The sequence below is a fragment of the Sphaeramia orbicularis genome, chromosome 7, assembly GCF_902148855.1.
Source record: "Sphaeramia orbicularis chromosome 7, fSphaOr1.1, whole genome shotgun sequence".
Taxonomy (NCBI): domain Eukaryota; kingdom Metazoa; phylum Chordata; class Actinopteri; order Kurtiformes; family Apogonidae; genus Sphaeramia; species Sphaeramia orbicularis.
Window position 1 is genome coordinate 24,146,644 of NC_043963.1, and position 22,972 is coordinate 24,169,615.

The 22,972-nt window shown below is 36.2% G+C and overlaps 1 protein-coding gene and 1 pseudogene across 1 annotated transcript in view; one reads left to right on the forward strand and one right to left on the reverse strand.

The window, feature by feature from the left end:
- Nucleotides 1–14,745: 14,745 nt before the first annotated feature.
- LOC115423010 (thyrotropin-releasing hormone receptor-like) lies at nucleotides 14,746–19,439 on the reverse strand (annotated as a pseudogene).
- A 689-nt stretch (nucleotides 19,440–20,128) lies between these two features.
- The window catches only part of LOC115422441 (nuclear envelope integral membrane protein 1-like), a 10,335-nt gene continuing 7,491 nt past the window's right edge, over nucleotides 20,129–22,972 (forward strand). Inside the window, 1 exon segment of the mRNA XM_030138798.1 lies at nucleotides 20,129–20,138. Within this exon segment, the coding sequence (XP_029994658.1) occupies nucleotides 20,129–20,138 (10 nt within the window).

Here is a 22,972-nt window from a genome sequence, read left to right on the forward strand (position 1 = left end):
AGAGAGAGAATAGTAATAATTTGGGAACTGCTACAAAACTAGCACTGAGTCTTTATAGGTTAATCCCTGATTTGGACACATTTATTCTATGAGTTTTCACCTGCATGATGGTATAAAAAAACATATTCAACAGTGTTTACAAACCAGAGCTTGGTTTGTCTTTTGAAGGGATATTAACTCTGTCTACAGTCAGACATTACTCAGTGATGCACTTGCTCTAAATGGGGGATAAGAGGATGTCCATGTGTGAGCCACTGCGACAGACTCTGTGAACAGCCACCCACTCTTCTATAGATACAAAATCAAATATCATTTCCTGTGTGGGGAGAGATTAGTCCAACAGTGTTTGGTGAGAGGGGTTTGACACACTGCTGTACCCTGCAGCCCATATTCAACATGATAATCTGTTATTTTCCAAACACTTATGCCTGGATACTTAAAATGTGAGTAAGGATTCTCAGCTTTGGCCTCATGATTTCCACCCATATCGCCTCCAAACATGATAATAGGAGACACTGCAGTATATATTTAAGAAACAATTACAGGAGACAATTTAAAATGATGTTTCCTGCTTTAGTTGGGAATAAAACAGCTTTTGATCAGAGCCTTAAATGTGTTGTCAGTCAAGACTAATTGACCTCACTTCTGTCACCATTTGAAGTATGGTGTGAATTACAAAAAGCAAATTAATGACGGTAGCTGATTGTCATATAACTGCAGGGCAGTGAGCTGCAATAAGGTCAGCAGATCCAGCAAAATGGAGCCTGTCTGGCAGAATTAAATGCCTCTAGTGACGGCTGTAATGAAGACTGTCTCATCCTTGTGTCCTTTCATCAGTCACGTCTTTCTTTTGTCCACTTCAGTTCATCAGAGTTGGCAGCTGACTGAAAACTGAACAAAGCCATGTGAGACGAATGACCAGAGGCATGTTTAATTTATTTTAAAGCAGTATTGTGTAAAGGTTTTTATCGAAATGATGTGAAGTGTGTGTGTTGTTGCCATGTTTTATGTTCGTCTTTCGCTCCATTTGCTGCCTTTTTTTCATTCCAAATCGTCCATTTCTTTCTGTTTTCCTTAACCTGTTTCTTAATGTCTCAATCTCCCCAAAGGAATAATTGACGCAACAGTGACTCATTTTATGTTTTTTAATATAATCCTCCTCTGTCTCTTCTATCCATGTTTCTCGAAAACAACACAGATAAACACTAATAAAACAGAGGGAAAAAATGAATATATATAGAAACAAACCCTCCGAAGACATGTAAAATATTACATCAGACTATCGATGGCCCAGTTGCACCTTGAAAAATCAAAACATACAGTTATCGATTCATGAAGCCTTTCTGTGTGTTTATGGCGGCTTCAAGCAAGGAGTATTGACTATTTCGCTTCAATAAATATTTGAAATAATATATATTCTCACTTGAGTAGACTGGAGACCCATTAAGGAGGGGAGTGGGCTGTGACCATGTTCATTTATTTCTGTGAGTATTATTTTTTCATATCCATGCAACATAAGCAGTACTACACAGCTTGGTCCTTTTTTAACATTTTTTTTCATTAAAATGATAGTTATACTGTAAAATAAACAAGAACTGTACTTGTACTTGTCATCTAATGCTGTTTCTTATCTTCCACGTGACATCCAATGATGCCAGTCATAAAAAATCATGATATTTATGCTTCATTAATATTATAGACTGCATGTGAAACCAAAAGCAAATACAGACACCTCTCTAAAACGATTTGCACGTTCACAGATATACAGTATGTACAGTCAGGCTTCCACTTAACACACAGGACGTATTCATGATCACTTTCAATTACTCTATATATTAGGGGCAGAAATTATCATTCAAAACATGTCCGTCACTGATTGAAAATGTACAGAGGATGCATGTAATTAATTTAAGAAATATATGCAGGTCTCATGTCTTAATTAAATATTTCTCAGAGCTTCAGTGAGCATTACATATTTAGGATCTGCACATGGAAGCTCTTAGAATGTAAAACTGACTAAAACCAAGCAGGGAGGAGTTCAAAGTACAGCACAATGAGCACCAATCAATTACCAATGTTTGCTATAGTTGCACAACATAACAATGAAAGCTTTTTGCTTGTATTGATGGATTAATTTATTTGGAACGCATCATAAACCAAGCTTTTAGACGACTGAGTTCCTTCAATTGAAATTGGATTCAGAAAACCTGTTGCTCGCACTGAATATGAGTTCCCCATGTTACATAAATATCAGAGCAAAACACTATTGAAATTCAGTTCAGTTCAACTTTATTTATGAAGCGCATTTCATGCACAAGGCAGACTCAATGTGCTACACAACAGGTATATAGCATAAGAAGCAATCAAAAAAAAGAGAGCAAGTGCAAGTAAAAAAGCAATCAAAAAAAGAGAGCAAGTGCAAGTAAAAAATCATATGTACACACACTTAAAGTCACACATGCACATACCCACACAACCACACATGCGCACATGCACACACAACTCAACAGAACACTGTCAAAAAGGTACGTTTTAACCTGTTTTAAAAATGGCTACTGATGTGACAAGTCTAACTCTATCGGCTAGGGTGTTCTATTTTTGCTTTTGAAATTAAATAAAACACATTTTATACAGAATAAATGGAGGAAAGGTCTTTATAAATTCAATTCTGTTAAACATACACACATTATTAGTTAAAATACAATACGTGTACCTGTCACATACAGTATGGTTATGTTATCATTTACAAACTTTGAATTTTGTGCCCTTTTGTGTTTATATAAAGTAGTCATAGCAGTTTGGTTTGGACCAGGTTAACCCAGTCACTGTTATATTTTAAATGTTCATTGTGTGATATTTAGTAATATTCAGTTCCTGCAAACACAGAATTCCCTGAAGCCATTGGTTGTTTAATCCTATTTTTTTTTTTTTTGAATGGGGGGGGGGGGGGGGTTTTGTTTTCTCAGATAAGAACGCAAGAACTGCACTTCATACTAGAATGTTGCAGATGATAGAAATGCACCTTAATGCTGGATGGAAACACTATAAAAAGAAGAGGAGTTCTCTTTTGAGCTGTTGTAGAAACACAGCATCATGATATGTATAATATGAACATCAACACACTCCCTCTGTAAATATCAACAACTTATTCTAAAGTAATTAAACATAATAATCCTTATCTTCAGGTGATTATAGATGAATTAAATCATAATTATGAATACTATACTCTATATCTGCAATTAGATCTTCCTAAATGCCCATACTGTATATCTTAGACTTTGTGGTGATGTCAGGGTTCACTGTGCAGACAACAATAACATGTAATATGAGGTAAACTTTCCGTGATTTTCACATCAGATATGAAGATAAGACATAGTGAAATAAATCCAGAAGCTGTATTGTTTTAAAATCCAGAAGCCTACGTACCTGTTCCGTGAAGAACAAGCTCTTAAAACCACAATATAACCACAGCATGTTGAGGTATATAAAGCAGGGTAATAAAATGAGGATTTGTGCTCAGCAACACTTATAACAAGATTTGTTGTTGGTTTTTTTTTTTTACTGTTGACTTGTTATTTCTGTAGATGTGTGTATTCAATATACATGGTACAATGTTCATGCTTTACTGTAGTAAGTGTTATATCATATTTCCTCTGTACCGCAAAGAAATACTAAAAACAAATCACTGAAATGAAATATATCCCTATATGGCTAAAATGAGTCCTAGTGTTGTAATATTTACTTAAAATGCCGTTAACTGTGTATTTCTACCTGGCTAACACTTTCACCTGCTTGTGTCACATCACTCAACAAGCTCTGCATCCTGATTTACATAAAGTTTCACTGAAGGACCCTCTGGAACAAATTAATATTAAAAACATACCAAAAACTAATAAACAACCCCCTCAGCACAGTTTAATGGGCTTTTCGAAACAACACAAAATACTCTAACTGGGCTTTGATTTTTTGTGTTGATATCAGAAAGACAAGTGCTCTTGAGAGATAATATTGCATAGTTTGGATGAATTATTCATAGAACAACTGTGTTTTGCATCATCCACAGGTTTAAAACATATAAAGTGGCTGTTATCTGTTTCTAAAACACCTCCCATGATTTATTCATGATCTGTAAATCTTGCTCAGCGTGATGTGGCAGCTTTTATACAATTATTCAGTGAGGTTTTGTCTTGCTGACAGAGACTTTCATGATATATTTATGTCTATTGTGGAGATTCATTCATTAGTACAGTTACACAATAGTTTATGGTAAGAATAACACATACAGCTCCTTGGAGAATAACAACTCTGACCCTGTGCACCCTACAACCTGCATGTTTGGCCCATTTTCAGCTCATGTATAAGAACCACCAGAGTATCAGTGTCATTGTGACGCTGTGTGGCAGCTGCAGGTCCAGAAATCATCCATAATGGTGATGTTTACACTGAAACATCTAAGCTCTGTTTCTGTCCGAATGTGTGGTCCAGGATCAGGTCTGTGGCAGTAACAGCTTTAAGGAGCATTTGTATTTTAAAGGAGTGATATTTTTCTTTTTTTAAATGGAATCATGCATTTGAAAACATTTCCCTGTGGTCTACATAAACTGTAAATGCTATGCTTGGGTCTGAATTCTTCATTAATTAAGCTCCACAGGTCCATCTTCAACGCTATTTCTGAGTATTAACACCAGAAAGGTCATTTTGAGCGCTGGCCCTTTAAATGCAAATGAGCCACTTCAGGCCCGACCCCTCCAGGTTGTTGACTGTGCTGCTCTGTCCTGTTCAACTAACGTGAACATTTTAGGTAATCGGCTCAAAGTTTGGACACATTTTCAGTTTTTACTATAACTGCTGCTGCTGACAAACAATTACAGTATGTCATACTCAGAGAAATGTTCTTCAGAAGTCTTGACCTTAAATGGGCAAATGTTGTGATGTAACTAGTTATAGAAGTAACAAATTAAGCAGGAATTAAATCGGGTTGCAGAAATCTACTTGATTTTTGCCAAAATGAGTATGAAGATAGCTTTGCAGCACCTGGAGGGTTCAAATTCAAACTTTTTGAACAATTAGGGTCCCCAAATACACAAATAAATGTACCAAAGACTAATAAAAGTGGGTTTAGCAAAATATGACTCCTTTAAAGATTTTAGTTTAATTTAATTTAATTTAATTTAGTTATTTAGTTAGTTGTTTAGTTTAGTTTAGTTTAGTTTAGAATATCTCCCCAGAAATTCTAAAACTAAAACCTATAAATACTAGTAAAGTATTCAGAATACAATTTTCTGATGTTTGTAAAAGATGTCAATGAGTTGCATTTCAAAGATGTAGTATTGTAAGCCAATTTAATAACAGCCAATTTGTCACTGTGAATGTGACCACTAGAGGGAGTAGTGGGTCACTCTGCTGGTCTCTCCATGGTGAGGAAAACTAATGCCAAAGCTGAGTTGATGAGATGAGCTGAACTGAGAAACAACTGTCAAAAAATGTGACGAAGTGTCAAAAACAAACAAAAAAAACCCCCATCACTCCAAAATTAAAGAATTGTTGCTGAAATCACAGCATTTCTTCCACATGAGTGAGTTTGATTATGAGGCTTATGAAGGTTTAAAGTTACTAAATAATGTTATGCTGCATGTTGATCCACAGTTCAGACTAAACTGTGATGGTTCTGACCTTGTTTAGATGATTAAAACAGATCTTTTGTGCAGCTCCTGACCACACAAACCACACTGAGGTGATCAGTGGTTTTACTGTGGGTGATTTGTGCCTACAAACAGAGCTAAGCTAAAAGAGCTATAATTCAGAGTTAAACTAACAGAGCTCTAATGTAAACTATCAGCTTATACAGCATGTGAAGAATGTAAGACAGAGGTATTAATTTGACCAATTTAGTCTACATTTCGACTGCAGACAAATGTGGCCCAAATCCAATTTTTTTGCTCATGTGTGACCTGTATCTGATCTGTTAAAGACAGTTTGAACAGCACAAATCCAATTTTTTTGAACAGCCAGGTTGCATTTATCCAACCTTTACGTCACAGAAATGCAACAAACGTCACAATTCTGCGTCCTAGGAGGAGAAGCGGTGGGAAAACCATACTTACTTCCATAAACATAGTGCGTGCCTGTGTGGTCATGTGTTGAATCAGTACCTCCTTTGCGCATGCGGGTCACTTCAGGGTCAGTTCATACTCAAAACTGATAGAAGCCAGATTTAATGTGCAATATGAACAAGCACAAAAAAAAATCGGATTTCACCAAAAAATCTGAAATGTGCATTAAGACCTGCTGTCTCAATGTAGCCTAGGTTTATGTGTGAAGGAGAAAATCCTAATGATACTTTAACACAGATTGGTTGGTTCATACCTGCTCCCTGTCATCGATAGTTTGGAATATGAATACAATATATAAACCATTTAAAGTGCAATGTGTACAAAGTGTAGCTAGGCCATCTCAATTTTTGGGGGGGGGGTAGTGGATCATTGATGATGTTTACAGGGTGGGGAAGCAAAATTTACAATATTTTGAGGCAGGGATTGAAAGACAGTGTATGACCAATTAGTTTATTGAAAGTCATGAAAATGTATTTGCCACAAGAAAATTGACATAATAGAAAATGTTTTTATTCTATGTGTCCTCCTTCTTTCTCAATAACTGCCTTCACACGCTTCCTGAAACTTGCACAAGTGTTCCTCAAATATTCGGGTGACAACTTCTCCCATTCTTCTTTAATAGTGTCTTCCAGACTTTCTCGTAATAGTTTTGCTCATAGTCATTCTCTTCTTTACATTATAAACAGTCTGTATGGACATTCCAACTATTTTTGAAATCTCCCTTGGTGTGACGAGTGCGTTCAGCAAATCACCACTCTTTGACGTTTGCTTTCCTGATTACTCATGTGGGCAAAAGTTTCGAAAAGGTATGGATAATAGTGTTAGGTATGATTATGACATCAATATGTTTGGTTTCAAAACAATTGACGTAGTGCCTGGTGAGAAAAAAACAACTAAATGTTCATTGTAAATTTTGCTTCCCCACCCTGTACAGATTTCTCTCTCATGAAATCAAGAAAGTCCTACAATGATCTGACAACAGGATAGGTTTGAGCATCCCTCCGACCCTCTCAAGGACTATAGTTTAGAAAATGAATGAATGGGTGAAACTCAAGCAAAACACATGCAATAAGAATAAATGAGCAGCACGGTGGCTAGTGGTGCACCTCCAACTCACACCAAGAAGGTTACGGGTTCGCCTCTGTGTTGAGTTATCTGTTCCCCCTGCACTGTCCTATATGTCCTCTAGTTTCCCCCACCCTTAAAAACAGGTATATATCTGTTAACTCTCCTGTCAGTGCCCCTGACCACAGTACTGATGAGGATCTGGAGTTGATCCCAAAGTGCCTTCAGTGGGAGTTGACAGCTCCTAATGTGCATTGTGCTAATTCTAATTGCTAATGCTAAGTGATCTGTGCTTTAAGATGAGTAAAATGCAGTTAATAAAGTGAGTTAAACCTTTTACAATAACAACAAAAGTAACACTGCTACTTTTTCCCACCAGCATTAAAGTAACACCAGCAGGGGGCCAGGGCTCAGAAGGTAGAGTGGGTCATCCAATAGCCGAAGGGTTGGTGGTTCGAATCCCATTCTGTCACTCATGTGCTGTTGTGTCTTTCGGCAAGACACTTCACCCACCTAGTCTTCAGTGTCACTCACACTGGTGTATGAATGCGTGTGAATGTTTGGCGGTGTTCAGAGTGACCATTTGGCGCAAATTGGCAGCCACGCTGCCACCAGTCTGCCCCAGAGCAGCTGTGGATACAAATGTAGTTTACCACCACCAGAGTGAGAATGTGAGAGTGAATGAATAATGAATCAATAATGTAAAGTGCTTTGAATGCCTTGAAAAGAGCTATAGAAATCCATTATTATTAAAACTTGCAGCACTTGTTGATTTGGATTATTTGCTAAAAAGTAATTTTAAGTTGAGGTAGCAGTTGGAAAAACATCTTCATATAAACAGAAATTTATATTTGAGTGACTCACAGCGAGACGTGTAGGAACCAAGCAAAGAAAAAAATGAACTGCAACAATGTTCAGTTTTTTTTAAATTAAATCCAGTTTTCTTTTATTAAACTCATTAACTCTGAGTGACTGTGTGTAATAATCTCAGTCTCTAAGATGTATTAGTTTGTATGGTTGACCTGCAGTGACACAAATGGAGGATATGTATTTACTTTAACAAATCACCACACACACATCGTAGTGAATCTCTGATTGTCTGTGCTTGTTTACAAGTGTCAGCATTTGTTCAGAGAAAGGGGGAAATTATCACATTTACTGTAAAGTATGTAACATCAGTGAGGTAAAATGAACATGGAAGTGGCAGCGGTGGGGGCCACTAGACGCTTAATGCAGCAAGTGTGTGTTCCTGCCTTATTGACTCTTCCCTCCAGAGGTTTGCGACATCACTTTCATCATAAAAAAACTCATTTTCTAGAATGAGAACCAGGAGATTACAGCCTGCACCGTCGTCTCCAGGTGAAAACAAACATGTCAACATATAATTAAAAATTTTCAGATTACTGGCGCTAAATTTTGAGATGTGTTAATCCAGCTGCATTACATTCCCTAAGTGACGACAGTTAAGTGAATTATTATGCACACATTTTTACATTTATTTTATTCGCATCTTCAGAAGAAGCTTTAGTTTATGATTTGCTGAGATGTTTAGTCAGACTCAATCAACATTAACAAAGAATTTTCAGGAAGTGTGTGAAAGATTTTCACACACATCAGACAAATTGCAGTGAATCATTAATAGACAAAACACAGAAGAAAACTGCAGACTGTTTGTGAGCACGATTCAACATATATTATTTATAAAAGAGGGGAAAAAGAGCAAAGGAGCTCATTACTGTGATTGACGCCATCTTATTAGAACCAATGAAGGAGGGAGATCATGCCTTGAAAAATCTCCACAGTCCAAGCTGGAAATTGATAAAAGGAATTTGTAATGCTGCATAATAATTATAGTGAAGAGCTGAGAAAGACCCAAGCTATTTTTTATGAGTATAATTCATTAGATCAAGGTACAGTATATAAATGAATGTATTAAGAAGCTCATTGGAATAATACAGAACAAAATATAAAAATATACAGAAAATAAAAAAAACTCAGATGAGTCTTAAGATACTTTACTGACTCTTCTGTTACTGATAAGAACAACAGTACAGTGAAAATGTCTTGTTTTAGCAAGTATTTAATGACCACACATGCATTTTCTCAGTCTCTGTGTCAAGACAGAGAACATACAACTGGGATATAAGGAAATATATAAGCAGCATTAAAAATAAAAACACATTTCTGGAAAAAATATGACTAAACAAGTGGTGCCAGGCACAACAAACCTCGCCCCTTGCACGTATTGTAGTTTATTTTGGCATCAGTCCAGCTGATGTCATCATGTCTATGTGTGTGTGGTGATGATAGCATATCACTTGTTTCTATGCATGTGCCAATTTCGAAGTAAACTGAAGCAAAATTGATGTTTTTATAGACATTTGAAATTTTGCCCATTATAAGTAAATGGGAGAAGAAAACAGATTTTAAAAATTCATAGAACATTTGAACTTTGACCAGCTTTTCCCAAATGTGACCGCATCTTTTCTGGGTCATTTGCAATCTATAAACCACATTTGGTATGAATCCAACCAATAGTTTTGCGAAGACATTTTAAATTTTGCTCATTATAAGTAAATGGGAAAAAAAAGATTTTAAAATTCACAAGAAAAAATTGAACTTTGACCTACTTTTCCGAAATATAATGAATCTATTCTGGGTCACTTGCAATCTATAAACCAAATTTGGTATGAATTCAACCAATAGTTTTGCTGCTAGGATGTTACCAACCAACCAACCAAACAAAAAACAAACAAACAAACAAACAAAAACAATACCCCTTGCCTCCCCTTGGCTGGGCAATTAGAAGATATATTGAGCATCTGGACAGAGAAAAGAATAAAAAACAGCCAACTGTAAAGAAAAACTGTCATTCTAATGGAAAGTGAGTATAATATACTGTAAGATTACTTAAGAGCTCATGAAAATCCAAGTTCACACTAAATACAAACATTTACCTGAACAAACTTGTTTGTGTTTAATACTGTGCATATATTTCCTGAAATTTCTTCTCATATCTTAATAAAGAGAGCAGGTTTACGTCTGTTGTGTATTTCTGCAGTTTATTTTTACATTATTTATCTACTGTAGATGACTTTGAACTTGTCAGCTTCAGACGTATTTTTTTTCTTGTATCTTAATAAAGAGACTGAGAGTAAAGATGAATGCTCATGACAATCTTGCAAAAACTACAAAGCTAAAGGCAGCCTATGATTGTATTTGTAAGCAGAAAAGACTTACTGTTAAGAAAAGGCACCTGTCATGACACATTAAACATAAATATAGCCGTACACAGACTTGATAAATAATACAGTAAATGCAGGAAAATAAATTGCTCATTGCTCCATCAAACTCAGAGCTTTAATAGCAAAATAACAATTAAAACTGTAAACGTTTTACATTTGGGGTCTATGAACCTCCATCTGATCAGAGGCTGATCATGGAGCTACTCTTTATCACCATGATTTAATAGTCAAGCTGTTGAGGAGAGGGCTGGTACATTCTTCTAAAGTTGAGATGTCTTAAGTTCTTCTGTGGATGCTTTTGTCTTCAGTGGTACACAGAGGATCACTTAAGGTGTAAATATAAGAATACTAGGGCAGCAAGGGATCATTATTTTATTTTATTGAACTTTATTTAACCAGGAAGTCCCTTTGAGTTTAGAAATCTCTTTTGCAACAGAGACCTGGCCAAAGTAGCAGCCATACAAAGTCCAAACTACATAAAACACATACATGATACACAATGACTATAAAACAGAATAACAATTATTTAACCAAAATGGCCTCAAGAAAAACAGTGACATCCCTCCTTTACAGCATTCTCCATGACACTTTTAAAATCATTAACAGAAATGAATATTTGTGGTTCAAGAGTGTTTTGAAGATTATTTCATGACCATGGTGCATGATAGAGGAAATTATCTTCATCATCATCATCAACCTTGCAGCATATTTTACTCATGTTACATCAGTAATCTAACAGAAAAAAGGGAAATTAAACACAGCATTCGACACAATTATTATGTTTTGATATGATAGAACATCTAGATGATTTTTGATAATGTTCATAAAATTTGTAAAAACAACCTCACCTCTCCCATGACATGAGCTCAAAAAAGAAACATCAATATCGTAACAATTTTTTCTTTTCCTTGAATAATTTGTTGTGCAAATTAAAAATAACTTAGATTTTTGCTTGAATAATGCAAACAAACTCAACAAGACTGCTCCCTGAGACTATATTTTTCTAAATAAAAATAGGAAATGCACAATAATCTTACAACTTTGACAATAAAGGTAGTGTTTTTTAGAACAACAAATAAATTTTGGTAACAAAGATGAACATTTTAACAATATCAGTGGCTGCAATGAGCCCGTCGACATTGCACATCTCAGAACATTAAAGCGCACCCTGTGCAAAAACAGAAACATTGCACATTTTTCTTTTCCAGTCAAATCCACGTCCGTTCTCCAAACCTAAACTCTTTGTTTAGTCTAGTGACAGATCACCATGGCAGTAGAATTGTTTGTTGTACGTCCCTAGAATGAGTCCAGGGCGCTCCAACACCAAAACATTAGTTCGACCTGCTACACGTTCTAACCCAGGGATGCCCAACTCTGGTCCTCAATAGGGGTGTGTATTGGCAAGAATCTGGCGATACGATACAAATCACAAAACTAGAATCACGCTACGATATATCACAATATATCACGATACTGTTAAAAAGGCAATTTCTTGTTGTTTCTTTTTTAAAATGATTATTTCCTTGAAGAACTGAATTACACCAGAAATATGCACAAATACGAAACACATTTTTATTTGATGACAACAGGATCTACGAGGGGGGGCTGAAAAGTCCATAGCCTGACTTAGAAGGAGTCATTCCACAGCAATGAAACTTGGCATACATTAAATTCAACCTCTCCTGATACTAACTGCATGGTTTCCTTCCAGATAAACCCACATTGAATAAATAATTTAGGACTTTGAAAAGAAGTACCAGAGACATTTTGTGAACCATCCATGGCACCGTGGTCTTACCAAATGTCTGCAGAAAAAGGGGTTAGCCCCCAAGGACATTCATGCTGACATGGTTGCTATAGGGGATGACGCTCCAGCTTTATCAACTGTGCAAAACTGGGAAGCTGAATTCAAGAGGGGTAGGGAGAATGAGGGAGGGGTGAAAAGCAAGCATTTTCATGAAATGTCTGTAGTGCTACTTTTCAAAACAAAAAACAAAAATGAACCTCCACAATATCTGCATTTGAATAAATACCTAAAAAATATCGATACAGTACTTTTAAATATCGACACAATATTGCGAAATGAAATATCGCGATATATTGCATAACCGATTTTCTTACACCACTAGTCCTCAAGGGCCGATATCCTGCATGTTTTAGATGTTTCCCTCTTCCAGCACACCTGACGGTTGTTATCAGGCTTCTGCAGAGCTTGATGCCCAGCCAGCATGTCCATGTGGGCCCCAGAAGGGTTACAATTGGGCTGCATATAAGGGTCCCATGTGGGTTTGTCCGCAGTTTCCAGGGTGGCCCCACATGTGTTTGCCCAGATCAGAATCAGAATCAAAATTAGAATCAGAATCTCTTTATTGTCGTTGTACCATGTACAGCGAAACTGAGGTAAAGCTCTTCATTTCAGTGCAAGAATTTACAGACAGACAAAAAAATATCAGTAAAACAACAACAAATATCAGTAAAAGGCACCGTTATTTACATTAAAAAATAAAAAGTATTGCAAACTAAGATATTTGTAAAACATAGAATTTAAGTTGTGCAAATAACATGAGAAGTAGTGCAAATGACATGAAAGATAAATATCGTGGGATAAAATTGTGTCAAGAATAAATAATATAAGATATTCAGGTCTCTGATTCTGATTCTGATCTGGGCAAACACATGTGGGGCCACCCTGGAAACTGCGGACAAACCCACATGGGACCCTTATATGCAGCCCAAATGTAACCCTTCTGGGGCTCACATGGACATGCTGGCTGGGTGGTAGGGTTATCATTTGAATCAGGTGTGCTGGACGAGGTATACATCTAAAACATACAGGATACTGGCCCTCAAGGACCAGGACTGGACACCCCTGTTCTAACCCAAAGAAAAAAAAACAACAACCAGGAGTGATCCCATGCCCCCCCTGGCAAGCATTCATTCCCACCCCACAGTTTGAGAAACACAGAGTTAAATAGATTCAAATGAGTGGCTACATGTTTTTGACACTCAAGTTGCCTTATTTTATTCATTAAAATGTGCTGTTGAATAAGTGACATGAAGTGCAATGACAAGATAATGAAATATACAGTTAAACAGATTTAATAACTGGCCTTATACAGTAGTGGTGTTTCCTGTTGTATATTGTGAGTGACAATGATATACATGTTGAGAAGCTGCTGTGGTCGACTGGAGGAGGCAGCAGCAGTAACTTTTTGGCAGCAATTAGCATCACAATATTTTCTCCACAGTGTACCTGCTGTCAGGTATGGTGCACATCACCTGTGGCTAAAAATAACATCTTCAACCTCTGGCAGACATTTTTGGATCATCACCCTCAGTATACTTTCACACTATTAAAATATTTATGGAGATTTCTTTGGTAATTGTGTAACTGCAGAGTCTCCTTGGTCCTCCATTTCTAATCTATGAGTTTTACTTGCAGAGTTGTTTTCAACTTCTCCTTTTCCTCTGAGCTCATCTACATTCAGAGTTAAGGGGGAAGACCTACATGGAGGATTTCAGTCTTTCACACATACTTTGGAGCCAGTTCCTATAGTTTTTACAACTTTTCCAAGTGTGATGATGCAACCTGAAGGCTTCCCTGCACATAAAATATTGTCTTTTAGGAGAACAAGAAATGTCTTAAATCCAGCAAAAACGTTCATTATTCGTTCTTTTAATGCATTGTTGGGCAAATATTCCATAATCTTAAAATTTTTATGACTTGTTATGACTCTGTTTTCAGGCTGTAGAAAGTCCACCCCATTATGGCAAAATTTTGGTTAATTGTAAGTGTTTTCAGACATCTAGGGATTAAATGTGTGACACTTTTGATTATCAGTTGGTTTCAATTTCATCTTTATATTCAGTCTTTTGATTATAGGACAGAGAGGAGAGAGCTGCAAAGGTAAGAGGTGAATTGTAGAATTCAGTGCTTTATCTTAGACTTAAATGGAATAAAATAAATAGAGACTGTGGTTTAATGATTTAAGAAAATGATGTGTCATTTTTACTATTTTATTATTAATGGTTTTCAAAGAAATAGATGAAAACAGAAACAAACTGTTGTCATTGAAAATCCTTTGCAAGTCACATATGAGGAGGATCTTATTTTATTCAAGACATGTTGATTTGTGTTTGTTAATGATAATGTTGTATTTTATGAATATGTTGTTCAGTTTTTCTATGTCTTGGCTTGTCTTTATCTTATGTTGAACTTGAGCTTCATCTGCTGATATTTACAGGATCCCACAGTAAAACACATAAAGAAAGAAATAAAACATCATCACATGTTTTCATTTATCTAAACTTTAATTCTAAAGTTACCCTTTGAACAATTTGTCTAAATATACAGTTCAAGAGCATTTTACAGTACACTTTATTTTGACTCAGTTATTATTAGTGAAACATATTTTAAAGCCACTATTGATCAATACATTCACATAGTATATTCACAACACAGTTACTGCACTGATAAAAAAAATACCACAGTGTCCACAGCACAAATAAAACTATCCATAACAAATGAAAAAATGTACAGATACAACAAATGCTTCCTCCACTGGACAAGAAAAAGGAAAGACCAAAAGTAAGGGACATCTGGAGTCAACCCCTCCAACTGTACAAAGGCTTTATTAGGAAATACTCAACGTGTTTGCGTCATGTGTTAAGGTGAACCTCTTGATGCTCAGGCCGCTCACTTCCTCCTGCTCGGTGATGGGCTCGTTGCTCTCATGGGAGGAATCCTTCATGACACTGTAATATATGGGCATGTTGTACTCTGCAGCCTTCTCCTTGTCTTTCCCATTGCACTTGCAGAGCTTTTTAAATGCAACACGAAATTCTGAGACATGAGGTTATAGATGATGGGGTTGATGGCGCTGTTGGTGTAGATGCACATCCGGCAGAAGAGCAGGAACCAGGTGTTTTGGTAAGGAGGGTCGATGAAGGAGTTGACCACCACTAGGGTTCGATAAGGCATCCAGAGCAAGGCGAAGAGGATGACCACCACGGCCAGCATCTTGGTTATCTGTCAGAGAAAACAGGAAGAAACAGAAAAGAGAGAAACAAAATACTGACATGAATATATTAACATACACACTATTAATTAAAGTGTATTCTGTTTGGATATCCTCAAATAGGCCTTTTCCAGAAGGGTGTTTTGTGATTAAAACAGAGGATTGATGACTTATATCCTGGAGGATTCTTTGGACAGGTAGGTACCATATATAGACAATAAATCTAATTTGCTCATTATCCTGCTGGTAAACTCCTTATTATGGTCAGCTGTAATAATGAAAGAAGATCCTCTCTGGTAAGGATGCTTGATCTAAAGAAAGTCCACATTTCTGGTTGGAACAAGAAAAACACCCATTGTAAAACATTTTAACAGAGGATATCATCAGGTTTTTAGATATGAACAAATAACCTGATTGCTTCTTGTAATATATTAACTGTGAATGTGTTTTCTTATTACTATTATTATGAATTTTGTCTTAGATACTTTGACAATATTTGTTTATGTGAATGTAGCTGATGACAATGAGACAAGACAAATAGATAGATAAATAGATTTAATCTTGGCTACAAAATAAATTTAGAATTTATGTTTATGTCATATTATTTTTTCTATTTTCATCTGTCATATCAGCAGTACACTTTTGTATCACAATTACAGTCACGGAAAAAAATTATTAGTCCCTCAAAAGTCATCAAAAACAATGGTTATACAATCAAATACTAACTCCTGTGTGTATCATGTGACTAAAACAGACAGAAAAAAACATGGAATGCCTAAAAGCACTGTTTTGTCAGTACAATGCCATAGCTACTGATGTAAGAACTGAAGTGATTTTGGTTATTATCAAGAAAACATGGAAAATGCAAGATATCAGCTCTTAAATTAAACTTTATGAGCTTTTTGTTGTTATCATTATATTTGTCCAAACAAATTTACCTTTAGTTGTACCAGGCATTAAAATGAACAAGAAATTGAATAAAACAAGGGTCGTCTAATAATTTTTTCCACAACTGTAAAAGTGTGCTTTAATGTGTGATATTTAGTGACACCTACAGGTGAAGTTATAAATTACAATCATGTGAATACCTGCCACTGTCACTGCTCAGTAGCTGCAAAAGAGCAGAAGTTCCTTAATACAGTCAGGCTTTGTTTGGTGCATTCTGGGCTTTTACATAAGGGGTTATTACCTCTGACATTCAAACCCAGTAAGTGATTTTAATGCACCATAATGGTGGTCATCACCTGCTATAAAATGAAAAAAGTAGAAGTAGAAGTGTGTTCAGAGCTAATGTAGAAACATGGTGGACTGTGACAATGCCTCCATTTCTCTGTAGATATTAGTGAGTGGCTAATTAAAGTAATTAAAATTTGTACATGATTATACAATTATGCACTAATGAAAACCTAATATTAATTAACTGAATATTATATTCATTTTTGCTTTTAGATCCTTTCAAATATTTCCTTTAATGAATGTGAAATAGAGATAAAATAAATGCATTTATTTGGATACCTTCATACACTATGAAATGTTATCACAATAAAAAAATTTCCCATCAGCTGATAAGGATAATTATGTGATCAATAATGGTCACATGCCAAAACAATACTTCTTTCTTGTTTCAAAGCAGATTTTTAGTCCTGAATGAAAATTGAAGAAATCAGATGGTTTTTTGGTGGTTTTAGATTCTGCACAACAAAAAAATCAGGAAGACAGAAAGGAGATTAAAAAATGAAAAGACAAAAGTTATTGAACTGTGAAATGTGAAAAATTAATGATGATCAAACAAACAAACAAAAGAGGATGAGAACAAAAAACAAACAAAAAATAAAATGTAGACAAAGTAAAAGACAATACAGTTTTTACACAGATGTAACTGATGTCGATGTTAATGTAAATAAATTAACCATTAAAAATAATGAAACATCTTTATCAAAATAATGATTTCACAGTAATTATCATGATAAATCGATAATCATGATAAATATCGTTACTGCCCTTGTTTCTGGTACCTGCTTCCTGGCCGTCATCGCTCCTTTGGTGGCCTTGGCGTTGTTGTTGGCGTGACCCTGGTGAACAGACCCTCCTCCTGCTCTGTCGTTCAGGTGTGAGGGCGGGGGCTCATGAACAGAATCCTTGCGATGAGCCCATAAAGCACCATGGCCACGATGAGAGGGATGACGTAGAACAGAGTGAAGTCCAGGAAGTAGATGGGCATGTAGAGGCTCCTGGAGACACGGTAGCCACAGGTGACCACGACGCCGTTGGTGTAGACGGTTTCATCAGTGTTTACCAGGGACCACATGATGCAGTAGAGTGAGGTGAAGACCCAGACCATGGCTATGATCCTCTTGGCCCGGGACACTGTGCATATGAACTGTGCCTTTATGGAGTGACAAATGGCGATGTATCGCTCGATGGTGAATGCCATGATGGAGCAGGACGACACGTTGATGCCCAGGTACTGAAGGTAAGTTATACACAAGCATCCTGTGTAGCCGTAAATCCAGAAGGCGACAACATCGGAGATATTGGGCAGTCCGGCAGCCAGGAGTACAATGAGGTCTGCCACAGCCAGACTGACCAGGTAGCAGTTGGTGGGGGTCACCATGTGTTTGGTTCGCAGCACCACCAGCACCACCATGATGTTTCCAGCGATTCCAACCCCACAGATGAGCATCGTCAGGAAGATGGTGATGACCTGCTCCTCAAGAGGGTTCAGCGGCATCTCTGTCAGATTCAGAACCTGGGAGACGTCCTGAAGGATGGTGGTGTTGTTCTCCATGGTCAGTGGAGTCCTGAGGTCACAGTATGGTCGATCTTCAAGAGGAAATAGAAAAACTCTGAGGACAGAAAAAAAGAGGAAAACATAGGTTTGTATAGTACATCTGGTTTCTCTTTCTTTTTTCTTTTCTTTCTTTCTTCTTTCTTTTCTTTCTTTCTTCTTCTTTCTTTCTTTTTTCCTCCTTCCTTCTTCCTCCTGTTGTTCTGAAATCATTTTAGGACTGTAAAAACAGTCAAAATAAAACAATACAACATTTATTCCATTTAATATGTATACATTGTTTATATATTATTTATACATGATACACCACATTATTATTATTTCATTTATTAAAAATACTCTTAAATATAAATAAACTGTCCAGCATAAAGCAAAAAAATACTTTCTGATGAAAAACATGGTTGATATATGGTTATTTCTGTTTTTAGTAAAACTAAGACAGATAAAGGTTTCTTTCTTTCTTTCTTCTTCTTTCTTCTTTCTTTCTTTCTTCTTTCAAAACAACATTTATTGCATTTATCATTTATACATTATATGTTATCATATATTACATTTCAGTTTGTTGTAAATACAAACAGCATGAATGAAGACAAATACTCACAAATATATACAAATTGTCATATATATGCAAACAAATGAACAAATAATGAAATAAACACATCAGTTAGTCTGGACGTCTAGAGTAAGTCCACCCTGTGAAAGACCATAAAAGTAGAAAAAAAGACTTATATTAATTTCCATAAATTCAGAAGTAGTTCCTTATGAAAAACCTTAACTATATATAATTATTTTTCTTTTTGGCAAGGTTTAGATTCTTTTCCCCAGATACAAGGTTTGTCTTTTCATTAAATTTCTTTTTTCAGTCAAGCACTTTATCAAATATTGTGTTTATTATCTATCTATCATCTATCATCTTTCTTTTTTTTTTTTTTAACCTTTCATGTTTAGGTGCAAATATCTTCATCAAAGTATTCATTTACCATAAATGAACCAAACATATGATGAGCTTATCAAAAATTTAAGCAAAAAACAAAAAAAAAAAGACTAGAAAACAAGAAAACTAAGACACAAATGCAAATAGATATTGTCCTTGTGACATTGTCGACTTACCATTATTTGCAGAATGCTCCCTGTGTCACTGCAGCAGCATCACTCAGGTTCAATCAACCAAGAAACTCAGTTGAGTGCTCCGTCCTCCTCCGGAGTCATCCACATCTGCCTCTCTGTCTCTCTTTTGCTTCTCACAGCCTTTTCCCAGCGCACTCCTCCCTCTCACATCACACACCATTACATCCACAATACACCGCCTCAAACAAGCACCGGCCTCAGAAAATCAATTCCACCTTCCATTCTGAGCCCTGAAAGTCATGTGAGTCTCTGTGGCCATGACTGTGAACCCTGCAATTAGTGTAAGAGCAGCTGGGGTGGCCACAATTCACACATCATCCACTGCAGTGACTGGCCATTAAAAGAAAATGATACTAATTATGAACTGGGCCTTTTTTTTGCCACCAGTAGATATAATTTAGTTAAGATGTCAGGTGTGAATGGACAAATTATTACTGGATGACGTGGATCTACTAAAACAGGCCACAGCAGCTCGTAAGATTCTTGTTATTTCTTTAAGATGCAAAACTTTGATCCACAAACTGCAAAATGTATGTCCACTGATTCTCACAAACCACTTGAAGCTTCTCTGACCCTCTATGGACAGGAATGCTGCTGTGAATGTTAATGCTGGACAGATGCGTGCATTTTAATAAATGAGGGTTTCAGTCGAAGAGTGTTCAATCCCATTTCATCAGGCTTCCTCTATGAATAGATAACAGCTTTACAGGAGGAAAAACCTGCACAACAGTTCAAGTCCTGGAAATTGTCTGCACATGACTGACCTCTAGCATGCCGAAGGGTGTGAACTAGCAAACATACCATGACACACAATGCACAGTTGCAGAAATATATGAATAATTCATGTTTTCGTGACAAGAAGTGTATCATCTTTGCACAGCCAGTCAAATCAAGAAGTGGACAAAATGTCAGGCTTATAAATAGATGACAAAGAGGTATTTCTATTATTCAGCCACGAAGTCTTAAAATAAACTCCTAAAGCCTCATGGGAGTTTTAAGTAGGAGCTTACTGATGAAATGCAAAAGACGTGTTCAAGGAAAGGAAGTGATTTTTCTTTATTTTTAGCAAGGACACACAGATTGAAATAGACTGGTGAATTACCAGAGGAGGAATTATTCAGTCCATTAAAGTTATCAGGGCCAGTATGGTTCAACAAAGTTTGATGTTCAGTCATATTCACTGCTCATTTCCTGTTTAGAGGACGAGCGCAACATACTCTGGTCTGTCACAGCACCACAGTGACATCTAGTGGAGGTCAAGGAAACAACCAGAGAATAATAGGACAATAATGAAACACGTGAGGTCTCAGTCATTCATTCATAAATATTCCCAGCACAAAGTGAGGAAATTCGAAGAAAAAAATATGGATGTTGTCAAAGACTAAACAACTAGATCCTGGTAAAGATTATTCGCAAAAAGCATCTTAACCCTTAAACCACGGGTGTCAAACTCATTTTCTTCCAGGAGCCACATTCAGCCCAATTTAATCTGAAGTGGGCCGGACCAGTAAAATAATAGCATGGTAGCCAATAAATAATGACAACTCCAAATTGTTTTAGTGCAAAAAATAACATTCACTTATGCCAATATTGACATTTACAAACTATCCAAACAAAAAGGATGTGCATAACCTGAAAAAAATGGAATTTGTTAAGAAATGTAAGTACAATTTTATCAATATTGGCCTCAACTTATCATTTATACATATGCATTACAGATCAGATCTACAAAGGCACAAAACATTTTGTAACAAGCAGGATATTGTTCAAATTCCACTTAATTTCTTAAGACATTTCAGGTTGTTCTATTTGTTCAGGTTATTCCTGTTTTGTTAAAGGATAGTTTGTTAATGTAAATATTTCAAAATTTAATGTTTTTGCATTAAATCAAAGAGAAAAAAGTTGGTGTTGTCATTATTTATGGGTTATTATGATATTTTTTGAGTGTTGATGCCCTAACTTGCACTTTGCAAATTCATCCTGTGGGCGGATTGGAACATTTGGCGGGCCCCGGGTTTTGACCCCCGGGCCGCATGTTTGACATCTGTGCCTTAAAAGAATCTCTCAGGTCAAAAAGTGTTTTGAGGGAAAAGAATGAATGAGAGACTTTAAAGATTTGTAAGGAGACAAGTCTGGTTTGTCAAAATTAATACAAATTAAGCAAAAATTAGTTGTGAAAAAAATTTTTTATGAATAAAATGTGGGGAAAAAAATTACAAAGAAACAAAAAACAGACAATGATGCAAACATACACAAACACAAGCACAATACAAACACCAAGAATAATGCAGTATAAAATAAAATAAATTCAGCTCCTTCAGGTTTATTACACTATTAATGGTCATGATGTGCAAGAACATAACGTACACACTGATTAAAAAATGCGTTTTATGCTGATGCATTATTTCATCCAGCCTTTACAGCTTCAATAAATCAAGTACCACCTGGACTTAAATAAGCAAATAGTTCAGTTCCCTCCATTGGATAACTACCTGTGGAGATTAATATGTTCCAGCTGCAATAAGTTCTTTAACTCTAACTGATGCAGTAGCTTCTAATTCTTACACAACCATCAGTTTGATAGAGAACATAAAGACTGGATGGTTTCAGTGAATAAAGGTCATGTGGTCGATAAGTACAGACTGACCCTGTTCTAGAGTGATGGACGCATCAGGGTGAGAAGAGATGTGGATGAAGTGATTACCCATCATGCCTTGTACCTACAGTACAAGTCTCTAGGGGCAGCGTTACGATTGGGTGATCAGTTGGTCAGGTCCAGGTTCAGCAACATTGTGTCTCCAAAGAATAATGGAAATGTCATAACTACATCTTATTGAAGGGATGCTACGATGAAAATACTGTATGTCATAATTGAATCTTAAGGCAAACACTGACTTATTCTTATCAGCTTCACCTCCTTAATGAGACAAAGGTGTTACCTCCTCCTGCTCTTGTTTCTGTACAACTCCCGGCCTGATCACAATCAAGGTGCACAAGTGTATTTGCATCAGTTATTAATCAGTATTGCAGAAATGATTCCTAAAATGTTTCTTTGGCCATCTTATTACTAGATCTTGCAATCCTCCAAATTTGAAGAAAATCGTGATAAAAACTGATAAATGGTGACCCAATGAGCGTAAAACATGTGCACAATTTATTGTTATATGAGAGCAAAATTGATGTTTTGTAACACAATAAATAATTCCTACTCAACTCCTGTGTCTTTTTTATTACAAAATACACACATCACATTACTTTCATTTATTGATCATTTTTGTTGAACAGCTGTTGATTATCAATTCTTATTTTCAGTATTAAGACAATCAACCATTTTGCTATGAAAACCCTTCTTTTACAGCCCTTTAATTGTAATAATAGAATGGGAACCTGTTATTTCAGTATTATTATGACTAAATATGGACAACTAGACAGATTTGGTATGCTCCCTGGCTGCAGAAAATTTGGTAACAATGTGGCAAACGGATGTTTATCGAACCGCATGTTTCAATGGCGCATTGTTCACCAAAATTCATGTAGTGTCCGTACACAATATACTTCCATCAATAATATGGCATATATGCCTATAGATATATTGTTATACTTGTTCACAAATGT